The following is a 16,499-nucleotide window of genomic DNA, read 5'->3' on the forward strand; positions in this document are numbered from 1 at the left end:
AAACATTTTAGTACATACAAAAAGCGTGTTAGTAGTAAACGCTTTAGTCTCCACTAAAACGCTTTAGTAGATACTGTATTTATCGATCACAGTTACCCTTTAGTCACGTGATTGGCTTACACAATGGTTGCTCATTGCTTGCTTGCTGCCTCAAAATCCATAAGCGCTTCTCCTGAATACAATCTGGCAGCTGTTGCGTATTCTCCCTGTGGTGTCAGGTCTCTCTCCTCTCCTACTATTTCATAATCAATTCTCGCCTCCACCTGGCAGCTTTAATCTGCCCACAGTCCATCGATTTCTGTTAAAACACATCCAAGCCCGCTCGTGTGTCAGCAATTGTCCCCGCGTTCGCGGTTGTCACGCGTACGGGTGAACCCATTCCTTCTACGCTCCAACAGGAATTCGCTGCAATACAAACACCATCTACATTGAATTGGCTCCTCTCAGTTTTTGCGGCAAAGATTTTGTCTTATTAGTTTCTAGTTTTATTTTCATGAACAGGCTCGCACGCAGCTGCTCGGCGGATCGCTACACCGCGGAATCGTAAGGGGGATGGCAACGGCGTGAGGGAGGCCTCATCCAGCAGTGGATTGATCGTGGCTGATAATGATTATGATGGAAATGCTAGAATGTTCCTCTTAGTGCGGCATTCCACTCCAACCCCGCGAAGAGGACACTTGAGCTGGTCAAAGAAGGGTCTGGATTCTCGTCGCCAACTCACACCACACTTCTACTCATCATCCAAAGCCTCAAACTCTCCAACTCAATCTTTCCCCGCACCAATCCGATCGGAGTGTCCTCCACTCAATCATCGGATTGCGTGTCGTGCATGGCAGTGCTCGCGTGACCCCTGACCCTTAACCCGTGGTTGTGTGGTGTTTGTGTGTCAGGATGTCCCGCGCATCCTCTACACCTCTATGAACCAGACGGCCTTGCATAGAGCAATATAGGGTCGCTCTTAAGTAAATACTTAGACTCAAGCATTGGGTACCACGTGTCGAGGCTTGTGTAGAAGGTCTTACGCAGCCCTCATACGTGATTTCGGGTTGCACCGTGTGTCGTTCGGCACGATGTCCGATGCTTCGCTGCAAGTGCTGGGGACTTCTTCGGGAACGCAATTGAACTGAAGCTCCCCCATCCCCCCGCATGTGGCACGAGACGTCAGACACGGTGCCGAACGACACGCGCAGCACAACAAGAGCACAAAACACGCCGCACAACGAGAACACAAAACACGCCGCACACCGCGGACACATCGGAGAGAGGCATGCGACACAACCGCGGACTCGTACGCAGCTTCTCCGATCCACGGCGTGATTCGGTGTCGGGCGTGATTCAAGAAACCGCCGAGTGCGCGTGTGTGCATGTGTGCGCGTGTGTGCGCGCGAGTGTGTACGTGTGCGCGTGTGTGCGCGCGAGTGTGTGCGTGTGTGTGCGTGTGTGCGTGCGTGTGTGTGCGAGTGTGTGCGCGAGAGTGTGCGCGTGTGCTGTGAACAGTCGCGTCGAGTGTGTCTCAGGCTTGCTCTGTGCATTAATCACGCTGCTCGGACACTCGCAGGGTTTATTCTGATGCGACCAGGATCCGATCGTGCATCAACATCAGGCATCTTTGTGATTTTCGACACGTGCTGTTGACACGAGTTCCCTCCACCTCTTCCCGATCTTTCGCCGCCTTCTCTGCCGCTGTTTTTCGTGAATCTCATTGTGCCAGGTCTCTGTTTACGATGCCTCCCCATCTGTTTTTCAATTTTCTGTCATCCGTGTGTTATACAAGAAAGGTAATTAAACAGTCTGCCGTCTGATGGATGAAATACATTTTCGATTCGTTTTTGGAGACCCACAGTAAAAAGAAAAACCCAACACTCCTGATGGGATCCAGAGCAGATACATGGGGGCAGAGTTGATGCTGTGGGACCAATTAGTCGAGGGGGTCAATGACAATTAACCAAGAGGGCTTACGAAGGTGAATTATTGAGAAGTTATATCAAACAATTGTCCTTCCTTGTCCAATATATAATTTGCTCCTGCTATTGCTATCGCGCAAGGTTCTCAAGGAGGCTCGATGTGTCACAGACCGCTATAATCGGTCAGTTCGGACGTGACTCGCCACTCATATGTTGATATCTCTACAAATGAAGCAGTTTAACTCCGGGGCAGTTTTTTTTATTCTGGCAAAATTTCGATCGTGACACCAGCGCATGCGGCCTCCTCTTTTTCGAATAACGTCACGGTATTTTGTAACGTTCCCTTTGCGAAGCAGGCGGGCACGCATCTTTTTTTTTGGGGGGGGAGGGGAGGTAGGGGTTAATACACCCGCAGTATTAACGAGGGCGGCCGGTGGGCTCGAACCACGGAGATCTGCGAGAAGCAGCGAACCGCGCTGCCGCGTGGCCACGTCACCACAAGTCGACAACCCCTCCCCACGCCCAACCCTTGTCTATATTTTGTTGCTTTCTGCGCATCGTTCGAAGGCTCAGTCGTCTACGTTGCCTGCTCGAGGCCACAGGTCTTTGCAGAAATGCGGGATTGTCCCCAAGGGGCGCCTCCGTTGGCGATCGAAACGACAAAAGTATGACCAACACTGACGATCAATGGCCGCTTGCGAGCGCTTCGTTTCAAATTGTACACGATTAAAAAAAATCGTATCCTTAGAAAATCTCAAACAGCGTTGTCAATAACATTGCCCTATAAAGTTTATATATATATGGGTGACAATCTAGGCAAGGGCTCTTCATAGCCGAAGCGCCATAGCCCAAAACATTGCCTATTATCGATATATTTTGTACTATATATATTTTAAACCGACGTTATTGACTGTTTTTTTCTTTCAGTTTTTGTTATTTGTCCTTTGTGGTGCCACTGTCAATGTAATATCGTAAAAAAGGAAAAAGATGGTCTAAAAGCTTTGCTCTGTTTTCTACAGCGTGGCTTCATTCTAAAGCAAGCATTGTGTTAAATCCTACAATGGATCTACTCCGATTGTCTGCAGACCTATAAACAATATTACAGATTAAAATATTACCACTGAGATTATTACACTTCGTAATATTATTTCTATACGTGAGAGATGGCAAGGGCTTGAGGAAGCCTTCATCTCAATCATCATCATGTTCATGATGATGAATATGACCCTTGTGCAGGCAGATATGTCTATAACAATAAAAATTCTTAGCTTTCTGTGTCGATGATTAGATCTGTCATCCCTCCGGCTCAAAAATTCGATCGTTCATTTAGTCATTCAAAGGTCTACGGGGGTGAGCGCAATAAATCCTGATCAATTCTGGCACGTAAAGATATAGTGGTGATCTTCAATAGGTGAGTGGCGGATCATCTCAATTTCCGAAGAGAATTCTTACCCTGATGGACATCAACGCCGGTTTGTAGCGGGGCGGTGCGACTCGCCGCATCATTCCAAAACAAGCCGACGCTGCATCTTCGCTTCAAATCCCAGTCGGGACTCGAGCTCGAAGCAGGAGGTCCACAGAAAACAAACGTCTCCTAGCGCCGTTCTCCAGCCGCTGAGCAGCACACGTGGTGTCATTGTAAAAAAAAAATTGGCTTTTGATTGTTGAATTCCGGACGAGTGCCTTGGAGGTAGAGCTGAGCGGCTTGCCATCAGGAAGGTTCTCAAGCGTTCAAATCGTGGTGTGTGTGTGTGTGGGGGGGGGGGGGGGGGGTGATGAATTGAGTTCCAATTTGTGGGGAAAGTCAAACAGTGGTTGAACCCTGCTGTAGGATTGCGGATTAGCCATAGCAGGCGCCAAACAGGAGAGGAGCTCTCCAGCCGCTCGATGGTCGTTGGAGTTGGAAGTCACTCTGAAATATATATTTTTCGGTGGCGAGTGATATCTGGAGCCATCCATTGTTTACCAACCCACAAGGACCAGAGCAGTGAAGTTTGGTCAATCAACCCCCATGACTGGCATGACGTAAAAAGGCCTTCCGCCTAGCAGTGGCCTGCCAAACTGATTTAAATGTAGATTTATAGAAGGGAAAATAAAAACGCGATGCAATTTTGCAAATCATCGCTGTTCTACATGTGTAAACTCAATTTTCGTATTTACATTTTTATATTACACCGGATTGTTGCTTGGTGGATTGTCGTTGCATCACAGCTGGTGACAGCTTGTGTAGGTATTCATCCAGCAGTAGATTGACCATGGTAGATGCTGCTGCTGATTACAATGAATACGTATAGTCGTTGCTATTTATTGTAGCATTCCCGACCTTTCCACCTTGCCATTATAAATATCTTAGTTTCACATTTACGCATCGCGCATGATTCTTGTTTGGTTCCCACGTGGAGTAAGGGCATCCATTTTGCAAATGGTGCTGGCTGTGAATTATTGACAACCTCCATGGTGCTCAACAAGACAGGACGGTGTGAGGGGAGGGGGGGGGGGGACATAAACATCACCTGATTGTGCCCGGGGATTTTCTTTCTCAATTTACCGTAAAAAAAAATTTCCGCGTCTCAAGAATGTGACTTTATTCGCAGCAACAACAATTGAGAATCAAAATGGCGTCGTTGCCACGCGGCGCCGCGAGGTCTTGAGCCATCGCACTGGATTTCCCCGACAACAGAAGGAGGCTGCGACCCCTTGCATCTACCCTTGCGCGCTTGTCAGAGGTGCGCAACTGTGCGAGATGAATAGCCAGCTCCCCAGTGTGGGTGTGTGTGCCGTACTGATTGGGGCAATATTTGTATTAGATATCCTCAGAATCCCCCGGTGCACTCACCTGACATTCCACAGCAGGCCCTGAGCCCCTGGCTCACGAAAAGGGGTTGCAAAGAGCAGAGCCAGTTCCAGACCAATGTAGCGTGTTGAATTTTTATGTTTTTTTGTATTATTAACTAAACACATTTTTTAATTATAATTTTTTTAGTCTGGGGCTCTCAACACGATACGGATTTACATGGCGGCCTCTAACCGCATACCGAGACCATGTGCAGAAAGAGTGGAAATATTTATTTTAAAAAGGAGAGAGAGAGAGGCAGACAATCATAGGCAGTGAAAAAGTAAGGTAATTGAACAGTGGTAGGGAGTTTACAGCACGGATGGGCCGTGGGATGTGAGTTTCAGTATGTCGGGGGACATTTGGGAAGAATGAGTGATCTCCCACTGAGCGAAGGTGGACTGAGGGCTTCCACAGAAAGCTTCGTTTTCTGAATTGGAGAGTGGATGAAGGGGAGTAGAGTGGGATGAGATGGGAAAGGCAGGAGAGTGTGTGGAGGGAGGTAGGATGAGATGAGAGGATGTTAGTATGCAGGGGTGAATCCACTCCGGACTTAAAAATATTTATTTCTAAGTGATTCCTTATTAAAATGATATTGAAATTTATCCGAGATTTGATTAGTAGCCAGTGGAGAAATTAAATTATTTTGGCAATGTGGTCTCCTTTTTAGGTGTCGGTCAGAAGCCTAACATTTAATTTTTATAGATGATTATTTACAGAGCCGTCCCTTGGCTATGGCGAATCGGGGCGACCGCCCTGGGCCTCGCTCTTTGGGGGTCCCTGTGCTTCGGGTGTAATACGGGGTTTGTTTGAAGGCGTTGGGGGGAGGGGCGCAGTGTGGATTTGCCCCGGGCTCCGCACCCCGCAATGGACGGGCCTGCATATTTATAATGTGAGGACGTGAGCGAGTCTCATCAGCATTGGCGCTGCTGCTCGTTTGCTGCTGCTGCTGCGTGGTGAGACGAGAGCAATGGCACCCCCCCCCCCTCAACACGGACCAGCGGAGCTCGACCCGTGGGGTGATTATATTAAATGTACGCAATTAGTGGTTCGTGGGCTACTGTGAATAAAAATGTATATATATTTTCACGGCCTGTTTTAAAGACTTTTGAAAGTGTGGTCACAGTTACGTAACGTTTTGTTAGACAGATCCTGACGGTCAAAGCATCCCGTGGGGGGTGGGACTCTGGCAGTCTCTGAGATTTGTTTGCAAACTTTTAAGCACTTTGAAGTCAAACCCTGCGGTGCGCGTGGTGGGTGTGCGTGTGGGGAGCGGTGTCAGCAGACTGTGGGGGCAAGTGCTGTTAGCGAGCACCTATGAAGGCCAGCACCACGCCCGGCCGCCTTTGTCTCCCCGGTGGCGATGTTTACACATCACACCAGGAACTCATTGGAGGCTGAGTCGACCTAGGGGAGGCCCAGGACCGATTCAGATAATCGTCACTGGTGGTGGCCGTGAGCGGGAACCGAACCCGGGTGGCCAGGTTCGTAGCGCTAACCGTTACACCACCGTCTTTGACTTTGGGGAGCGGTGGTGTAGTGGTTAGCGCACTACTCTACGAACCTGGCGTCCCGAGTTCGATTCCCGCTCACGGCCAACATGGGTTACGAATATCTGTACCGGTCCTAGGTCGACTTAGCCTCAAATTAGTACCTGGTGCGGTGTGTAAACATCTCCATTAGTAGTGAGACAAAGTCGGCTGGGCGTACTGCTGGTCACTCACCCGCTCGTGTGCTGTTGCTGCCTTCATAAGTTGCTCGCTCACAGCACTTTCCCCAACAGTCTATGAAAGCTATACGGGAGATCTTTGTTTGTTGAATACAAGTGGCGAGTCAAGCCAAGGAATGGGACTGGAATGCTGCCCTCGAAGAGAATGGGGTCATTGTTGTATTCCCTCCTCCTCCATCTTCGGGGGAAATCAGGCGAGGGATGATGATCAGTGTGCCGTCAGTGTGGTGTCGTGTGGAGATGCAGTCAGACGTTGCCAATGTCCCAAGTTCAGCTTCAGTTCAGTTTTAGTTTATTTTGAAGTACCCTGTGAGCTAAGAAGCACTTAAGTCGGGTTTCATCAATAAAAACCAGACGCCGTTTCCGTGACAGACATAACAGAGAAAAATAAATGAATAGTGCAGATGAATATTTTTTTAAAAAGGTAAGAAATTATTAAGTTAGCGTGGTGTTGATTTTAAGCTTTCGTGACTGCAGGAATCCATACTCTTTGGTTCTGTCGGTAAACCCCTGTCTCACGTGATGATGGACGCTTGTGTTGCGCCCGAAACCTCCTAATTTATTTAATCTATACCTATGTGACTTTACCGAAAGAACCAAAGAGTTTAGCGTGGTATGTTTTACCTTACTTACCTACCTAACCACCCACCTACGCATTCATGTCCACGCGCACTCGCAACGTCGTTATTGCAACTGATGTGTGTGTCCCACAATTCCTGGCTTCGTTTGTTAAAAAAAAAACTCCGACAGATAAGTATGAATGTGTGTCTTGAACAGAACAACGAGTGCAATATTCATCGAATGACTTGCTGATGCGGCTTCGATGTTTGGCGCACGCGGCATGATGCAATGCGGCAGCGACGTTTTGCTGAAGTTCACTTTGAATGTTCATGAGTTGATTTCGAAACGGATCAAATCTGTTGCTCACGTGGTCTTATTAAGCTACCTATTCGTATGGCAATTGACATTTTTTTTAACTAGTCATCAAAAAATATTTTCCAACGTTATTCTCACCAAGCTCCGTGGTGTGCGCAGTGCTCTCTCCAAATCTTCTAACTCTCTCTCTCTCTCTCTATTTGTGTGTGTGTGGCCTCTGTTTGCGTGCTATGAAGAAGTGCATTGCCCGGAACGTTGCCTATGATATATGTTTTTCCTTTTAAAGCCACAGTGTTATTGACGAATGTGTTGAGTTCATTACACATTTGCATTCATGATACGAGTTTTTTTGGGTAAGTTCGCGTAAATATATAAATGTGTCGTTTAAACCGCCACCACCCGACACAGCCAACTAGTAAGGTTTGTCACGTAAACAGAACGTGGCCAATTCGTCTCTAGTACAGCAGTGTGCTGGAGAGCTAGGCCACAACATTTACAATCTGAGGACGACGTTTCGCCAGTAATTACAACTAGCATCATCAGGCGGCCAGCCAGATTTTTAACGACACATTCATATTTACGCGATCTAACCCAGCCCCTCGTCCCCTATAATATGGATGATACGAGTTAAACTACACGTGCATTTGTTAACGTCTTGAAACCGTTGACTCTTGCCATCAGATCGCCGACATTTGTAGAAATTGCCCAGGAGTATCCTCATGACCTTTCTTTCTGGCTCCCCTGTAGTGTCGCGAGGGGGGGGGGGGGGCAGCGGACTGTCCTCCTCCACTCAGACCCCCCCCCCGAAGTCAAAAGGGGCCGTCCATAAATGACGTCACGCACCTAGGGGGGGGGGGGGGTCAGACATTTGTGACGATGTGTGACGGGGGGGGGGGTGAGAAATGTGACGTCACATCAAAATGCACAACTTTTGATAAATGTTTTTTCCTACAACATCAGAGTGCAGCGCCACATTAATTACGCACTACAATGACAATAGTTTAAAGCGATCTGAAGCATGTTTTTTTGGGGGGGGCAGAGCTTTGTGACGTCACATTTGAGGGGGGGTCTGACTATTTGTGACGCCGTGTGACGAGGGGGGGGGGTTCAAAAATCGTCCAAAATCACGTGACGTCATTTATGGACGGCCCCAAACATGTTGGTATGATCATTATTAGCAGCGGCGGGTTGTCTTCAATGATCGCTCGTTCGGCAGACGCCCATAATCATAACAAAAAACCTCGTTGTGCCCACGTCCCGCCTGCTTCAGTAGCGATGAACACTTAAACACTTAATACGCTCGCCTGCCGCCACTGGAGGCGTTACACATCGACAAAGGACTGTGCAGGCTTGCCCACAGGTGTGTGTGGGGGGGGGGGCACGTGCCCCCCCAATGATCCGATCGAAATCTCTAACTTCGATCGGGTCATTGAGGTTTATTGGTAGTAAATCGGCATTTTGCGACCCCCACTGCCACTGTGTAGCATAGTATTATGTGCCAGGGACTCGATGAGATGATAGGCTATGTCGTGCCCCCCGCTGGGTGTATATATATATGCCCCCCTAAACAAAAATAATAATTAGCACCGTCGTTGTGAAGGATACAAATATTAACGTCTGTCTCTGCACACGAAAAAAAGTAAAAGTGTCCTGTACACGACCCATCGGTGCCCACAGCCTTCCAAAGGTGAATGTCAGCAAGCATTGATTCGGCACGAGAAAACTCTGCACCGGTTTCGACGTACAGTGTCTCATCAGCAGAGTCTGGCTTGCTTAAATCATTGCGGGCGAACCGCGAGATGTCATCGGCAAGGACCCTCTCTTTAAGATATGGCTTCCCAGTTGCATGGTGCATTATATAATACATAACTCAAAAATATTCATTAATGTCATTGTGGAGAATATAAATAACGAAACAGATAAGCACAAACCTGTCTCTGCACACAAATGATCAATTATCTTTTTTTTTACACAACCCCATCATCGGCCTGCCATTCATCTCGAGAGTGAACTATTTCAGCGGCGTTGAACCCCTTTGAACGAGGTCACACTTGCGGGCTTTCCTCGCCTCGCTTGCCTGGGGATCTTGGCAAGGCGCACCTGGGCACGAGCCACAGAAAACATCCTCCAGTGCCGCGTTGTTTTTTTACCGAAAGCTTGCCAAACGACCGTGGATTTTTCGACCACGCTGCCCACGCCCGCCAGCGTTGTAGCCTTGCACGGGCCCATCTTCCCTTTGCCAACAAATACGGCTCCTGTGTCCGCCTCGAATTTATCACCGCTTGTTGATGATTGCGGACCAAATGAAATCGGGGCACGGAGAAAGGAAATCGACCGGCTCTCTCTCAAGTGCGCTGATAAATGTACAACGCAAACTACCAATCACAAAACGGTTTGGTCGAAGTTAATGGTTCCCATCCATAATGCCCTGTTTTTCACTCAGAGTACGCGACCGTCGCACAGAGATGCATATGCAACTGCGGAGATAACTCACCGGCGAGCTCTGAATCGCGTTATAGACTATGCGATGTGCTCTCAGGCCGTACCACGTGTCCGATGTTCCGTTCTGCTCGCTGCTGGGAGGTTGTTCATTTCATTTCCTCAAGGAGCTCCCGGTACAAGCAGTGAAACGTCGGGCATCGTGCCAAACAGCACCCCGAAAGTATATTGGAGAGCCGGAGAGCACAACCACAACAATTCTACGTGGTCATATCTAATCTTCATTATTCATGGATTTAATAAATTATAAGTGCTTGTTGGTCATAGCGGACTAATTCTGAAAATGTGTTTTAGTTTCTGCATTACTGATGAGTAATGTATTTTAATATATTTTTTAAGGTCCAGTGTTTAGTGACGCCTCGGAGAAAACATTTAACTCTTGCTCCATGGTTCATCTACACGCGTTAATTATTTTTATGAGAGAGAGATGCTGGCGGTTTTGGAAGGCTTTCATCAGAAGTGGATTGACCATGGCTGATGATGATTTTATTATTGCGCGTTGCATGATGGCATGTTTATCATTAAATGCTTAGTTGAATTTGCTCCTACGAATATGAATTTAAAAGTTAAAGTCTTAGTGATCCTGCTTTTTTTTTGCAAGCGTTTTTTGTGGATACTTTTTGCAGGATACATTACAGCTAATGAGCTATATGCTGCTATCTAATTAACGTAATTAGCCATTGCTTTATATTAAGTATTCAGAACACCATGCATATATAAAGTGATATTTGTCATATAACGGAACATTAACACAAAGTTTTCCTTCATGTAGTTGAATTTTGAGTGGAGGTAAACATTTTAATGATACGCCCAGCAACTAAATAACAACAAAACAGTAGCTCTAAAACGTGAATTATTGTAACGTGGTCTTCCAATCGTCATTCTAATTGTTACCGTCATTATCATCAGCCATGAAGGCATCCAAAAGCCACTGCCGCCTCTCACTCCAATGTTATAATCCGCCCAACACGTTCGCACAAGAGCTGAATTCATCGCTCCATTGGACCTCCTGTCGGTTGCAATCCATTCCTTGGCTGCCACTCGGTCATTATCCTTGACCATCGGAGACCATCCCTGGCCAATCCCACTTACCCGTCTCAGCGCTCTGAGTGACCTACTTAGCCTGATTGCACTGCCCGCTATTTCAAGGAGCAACCGCTGCTGATGATTTCACAACGACGTGCAGGGAAACAAAAAAGCATTGCCCCGCGAATGTTGATGCATTTCGCACCGCGCCAATGGCAGTTAGCTACAAGGGTTAAAGGCGCAGCCCTGCAATTGCTCATCGACTCTACTGGTGACGGAAGCGCCTCCACTAAATTGAGCTCTTAGACATCACCTCTCCAGTACATGGGGCCCACTCGCCACGCTGGCCAGACGTCTTGGAAGAGGTGGGATCACACACACTTTACCCCGCCGCACGCCACCTGTCGATCGACCATCTGTGGCCTTCCCAATTGTATCTGAAGTATTTTGAAGCTGATAATTGTTTTTTTTTACCCTTTTATCTGGCAACAAAACTGACACTTTATTTTTACAAGGAGTCATGTTTGCATTGACCACAATAGTTTTTTTGCATTCCAACCGCAGGTATTGTGGCCAATGCAAACATGACTCCGTGTAAAAAAGGTGTCAGTTTTGTTGGCAGATAAAAGGGTAAAAAACCAATTATCATATTTTGCTACTGCCAAAGGAGGTTCCAATGGTGGTATGTTGAACCTCTTTCGCACCGTACGTAGCCAACCGCGCTAATCGGAGGTGCATTTTCAATCGAGAATTAAACAAACATTAACACTGCTCGGTTGAGACCGAGGCTTGGACCGGGCGGCGGGAGTGAGGAGGAAAAACATGGCGGCACGTGGACGCGACCGGTGATTCCCTGGCGTTTGTGTCTCTGCAGAACATGCTGTCGCAGGCGGTGGAAAAGGAGACGCGCCACGAGTTCGCCCTCACCATGATCCAGTGCAAGGTGCGTCCAGTTCCGACCCCCCCCCCCCCATTGCTGCCCGAGACATCCCGCCGTTTCACCTTCATCGAGGGTCAAAACTTTGTTCGACATTTTTGTTTCATATTGTTCCTGTTGTAACTTTTTTTTATTGCTGTGAAACGCACAGGCCTGGTACAACGTGTCGATGGTTTGTTTGGGGGGGAGGAGGGGCGGGGGGTAGGCGGGGGAGGGGGGCACTGTCGGTGCTTGGCCGTGTCCACGTGTGGGAGGGGGGGGGTGTTCGTTGGGGGGAGGTGTTCGTTGGTGCCCTCTCTGTGGGGGTCTTCCATCGGTGGGGGGGGGGGGGGGTCCTGCCACGGAAACGTTGCTGACATTTAATTACCATCCTGCACCCCCGTCGTGCATAGTAGAGTCCCCGACTCGCATTCAAACTGACTCTCCTGCCTCTCCATGTATCCGCTGTGAAGTAGGCTCCTTGCCCGAAATGTCGCCGATTACGTATTTTTGTCCTTTCTAGTCCACACACATAGTTTCGATTTAAAGCTTTCGTGACTGCAGGGATTCATCTTCTTGGTTCATTCGGTAAAGTCACGTAGAAGGGAAATAATAAAATAATAAAAATAAATATTTAATAATATTTTATTATTTTATTTTATTTTTTATTATGTTTTATTTTTATTACTTTATTGTTTCCCTTCTACATGACTTTACCGAAAGATCCAAGAAGACACACACATAGTGTTATTGGCGAATGCGTTGAGTGTTTTTTGTTGTTGTCGTTGTTGCTAATTGTGCTTGTGTGTGGGTTGGCTGCATCTCTCGTCTGGCTGAGGAGCTCTTAGACATCAAATGTCGAAGCATTTAAAAAAAATGACTCCCAATTCTCGTTATCACCACGCAGAGCCCAAATTCAGACGCAATTGGAATCCTGCTGTTGTCATTTTCTTGGCCGGTTCTCCAAGCTCCTACCTCACTGCACCCAAGAGAATTCAACATAAAGAGGGCATCCGCATGCTATTTGCACACATTTTAAAAACGTTGTTAAACGTGCATTTTCGATGTGTGTTTTGTGAGACTGAGAATCCGTTTTAATTAATTACTTTTGCGAATATTGGCTGCCTACCTCGTGTGCGTGTGCAGTGTTGTGTGTGTGCGTGCGTGTTTTGGCTGGGTCATGTAGCCCGAATGCCCAGCCACCGCCTGACTAAACAGCTTTTGTTTGGCCGGATAGAGGGGGCTAAACGCGCGCGGCATGGGCTAGAGAAGAGATGGAGTGATGTGGTACAGGAGGATGTGGAGCTGAGTGGACTGGTGCCAGCGGCGCCAAGATCGGCCTTTATGAAGGCGGCTCCTGAAGGACGCTACTGGGCAGTGGGAGGCAGTCACCCTCCAGCAACAACGGAGGGCAGAGGAGCGACGCTCACAACAACGAGCGGAGCGCTGGGTGGCTAAATCACAGCAAGTTCGCACAGTAGGGGGCACAGGTGGTGCATCAGCCAGTCATCTCAGTCAGGCAACCCATGGCACCTGGGTCTGTCCCGTGACCTCCTGCCAGCGGACGTTCAACACTTCACGTGGCCTTAACGTGCACATAGCCTGGCACAAGCGCCGTGGGGACGTCACCGCCACTTCGTGGCGAATGACGGTTGCTGTTGTCGTTGTTGTTGTTGTATTTTCCCCAAGTCGACTTTCACCACCAACGTTGGCCGCGCTTGAACCGTTCACCAGGTGCTCAAGCAGCTGGAGAACCTGGAACAGCAGAAGTTTGAGGACGAGGACGTGGTAGAGGACATCAAGTTCATGCTGGAGAAGCTCGGAGAGAGCGTGCACGACTTGAGGTGGGAAAACGGAGCGAGAGCGAGAGAGAGACAAAGACACCCTCGGGCGGGAGATGGAATGAAAACGCTTTCACATCGGAGATGGAGATGATAATATTTTACGGTTTTCAATATTGAGATCGTAAAGATTGCAACCGTGCAAAAAATAAAAAAGCTTGTGCAGTCAATAAAATAAAGACAAGGAAACTGATGGCACTTAATAGCGCAATTATCTCTGCTCTCTCAATTTAAAGAGCGCATTTACATTTTTGTGAATATTGTCGCTCTGGCGCTCACTAACTGCACTTGTTACCAGCAAAATTAAAAAAATAATACTTCACTAGAACGCTGTCCTGGTGTCTCAGTGCCACTGGGACGCTTGTCAAATCTTGCCAGCGTGTTTTCGTGCAATTATCTTCTGTTAAATTACTTTGAGGAGCGTCAAGATTGTGTTTAATACGGAAGGGGAGCTGAAGTGCAACTTCCATAAATGTTTTACGAAGCACCTTTGTTCTGTCGCCGAGTTATCTGGCGAACCCAGATGCTCTCTTCGTGACACTGACACAGAGACTCGCGCGGACAAATCTATCACAGTGTTTCATCACCCCCCCTCCCCCCCCCCGTATGCACCGTCCACGTCCCACTGGGGCGCCGGTTCTAGATGGCATTACGACGACTCAGCTCGCAGGACGCCCTTTCTTTGCCCAGGGACGCCGTTGTTGTTTGGCTCGAAAACGAAAGCCCCCCCCCACTCCTCTCTCTTCTGGTGTAACTTGCACTGGGAGGAATACACTATGAGACCTCCTTTACCAGTGGCAAAATATAGTCGTAGGTTTTAACCCTTTCAACTGGTACAAAAACTGACACCTTTATACAAGGCATCATGTTTGCAATAACCACAACACAAGCAGTCAAAATGCAAGCAAAGAGAAACAACTCTGATGATGATAATGATATGCACTGTCCTTGAAGTTGATTGGTCCAACACCAATGGAGACTAGGCTCTAAGGAAAGCTGTCTTGGGTGTGGACCAATCAACTTCAAGGACAGTGCATATCATTATCATCATCAGAGTTGTTTCTCTTTGCTTGCATTTTGACTGCTTGTGTTGTGGTTATTGCAAACATGATGCCTTGTATAAAGGTGTCAGTTTTTGTACCAGTTGAAAGGGTAAAACCTACTACTACTGGGAGGAATAGTTTGATGGCAACGCAGCTCATGAATTATATAATTGCAGACCCGTTCACGGGCTTAGAGTGCAGGCGGTGGTGTTGGTCAATGCGAGTGTTCCAACGGTGAAAGAGGCTAATAATACTAATATTTTGTATTGGAATATTTGCGCTTGCGGATAACACTTTTCAGAGTCAGGGTTAGACACGAACAAATTATAATCGTATTTTCTCGAAACGTAACTAACGGGATGGCGTGGTGGCACATTGGCTAGCGCACGGCGCTACGAACCCGGCGATTTGAGCTCGACGCTCGGTCACGGCTAACATCGGTGGTGAGCGCCATCTGAACCGGTCCTGCGCAACCGCCCCCCTTCACCGAGCGACACGGCGTCGCGAGGTCTTCATTCAGCAGCAGATTCATGAATTTTAAAAAATTATCTTTCGTATGAAACAGACTCAGAGAAAACGGTGGTTGGTGTCATTCGAGCGTCTAAAAAGGGATGGTTGGTACAATTGGAGGTCGACGGTTCGATTCAATCTCCCGGTGTGTAATTTTAAACATTGGGCATATTTATTAAATTGCCTCCTGCCCCTCCCCGCCGCCACCTGCCCTCACCTCTGTCCAAAACAGCAGCATGAATAGTGACACCGCAAGGACACGTGCGGCTATTTTCTCCTCCTTGGCCGAAGAACGCCCAGCCTAGCGTGCAAGAGTGGGCCGACGGTCCACACGGCTCTTCTGGAGGCCCTCCCACCAGCAGCAGTGGCACGATCAAGCAGCCGCAGGGCCCCCTACTCCCTTACCTCCGCCCTCGTTTTTGTTTTGGCAGCTCGTTCGACGAGTACTCGGCGGAGCTGAAGGCAGGCCGGCTGGAGTGGAGTCCCGTGCACAAGTCGGAGAAGTTCTGGCGCGAAAACGCCGCTCGGCTCAACGAGAAGAATTACGAGCTGCTCAAGTGAGTGACGGGACGAGCTGAAGCCTCGCCCCCCCCCACCCTCCCCTGCGTTTGTGCCTCGTGACGGGCGAAGGTGGTAATGGGGCAGAAGATTGCCTCTTGCCATGGCCGTGTTGTGTAGTCCGAGTCCTTTTTGTCTTGCTGCCAGCTTAATGTTAGTGATTTAGTCAGGTGCTCCAAGCAATCGAATGCCAGCTGTCTGCCCAGTTGGCACGGGGGCGCTATGCGTGGGGTAATAGCTGTGCGCACTTGGCCATCTGCGCTGCGGGGGACGGTTTTAGTTGAGCCAATTAGTTGGTTTCATTTCCGATTTATTTGAGCACAGTATGCCAGGTGCCCGGCACCGCACACACATTGTGCTTCTGCTCTTTGCGAATGTTTTCGTGCCAGAAACTTTAACGGCAGGAATACATGTATCCTAATTGTGCAAGGCCATCGAGGCTGTCTTCCTGTTCCCGAGGTTTGCACTCAATGTGCATGGGGAAAAGTATGTGTCAGGCTTCTGGGATTGTGCCTCTCCTCTCAACGTGGACGCTTTTGGTGTACAAGCCAACTTGCGGAGAGTGTCGTTGTAACGTATTCATATTTACACGCTGCTCAAGACCCCCCCCTCTTCCCTCCCCTCTTCCTCCTCCTCCTCTCGTGCTATGCATCTGTACCTCGACACGGTGACTCTCTCTCTCTCTCTTTCTCTGTGTGTCTATTGACTGAGATGCATTCTTCAACTCAGTCGGCAAACATCCGGTAACTGTCAAGCGGGTTTCT

General features: G+C 48.3%; 1 protein-coding gene across 1 annotated transcript in view; it reads left to right on the forward strand.

Annotated features, from left to right (window-relative positions):
* LOC133352987 (V-type proton ATPase subunit H-like) overlaps window positions 1–16,499 on the forward strand; it is a 103,915-nt gene that overhangs the window by 53,442 nt on the left and 33,974 nt on the right. The window contains 3 exon segments of the mRNA XM_061569045.1: window positions 11,742–11,810; window positions 13,518–13,627; window positions 15,609–15,734. Coding sequence (XP_061425029.1) covers window positions 11,742–11,810; window positions 13,518–13,627; window positions 15,609–15,734 — 305 coding nt within the window.

The sequence above is a fragment of the Lethenteron reissneri genome, chromosome 42, assembly GCF_015708825.2.
Source record: "Lethenteron reissneri isolate LAM-NWPU_2019-01 chromosome 42, ASM1570882v1, whole genome shotgun sequence".
Taxonomy (NCBI): domain Eukaryota; kingdom Metazoa; phylum Chordata; class Hyperoartia; order Petromyzontiformes; family Petromyzontidae; genus Lethenteron; species Lethenteron reissneri.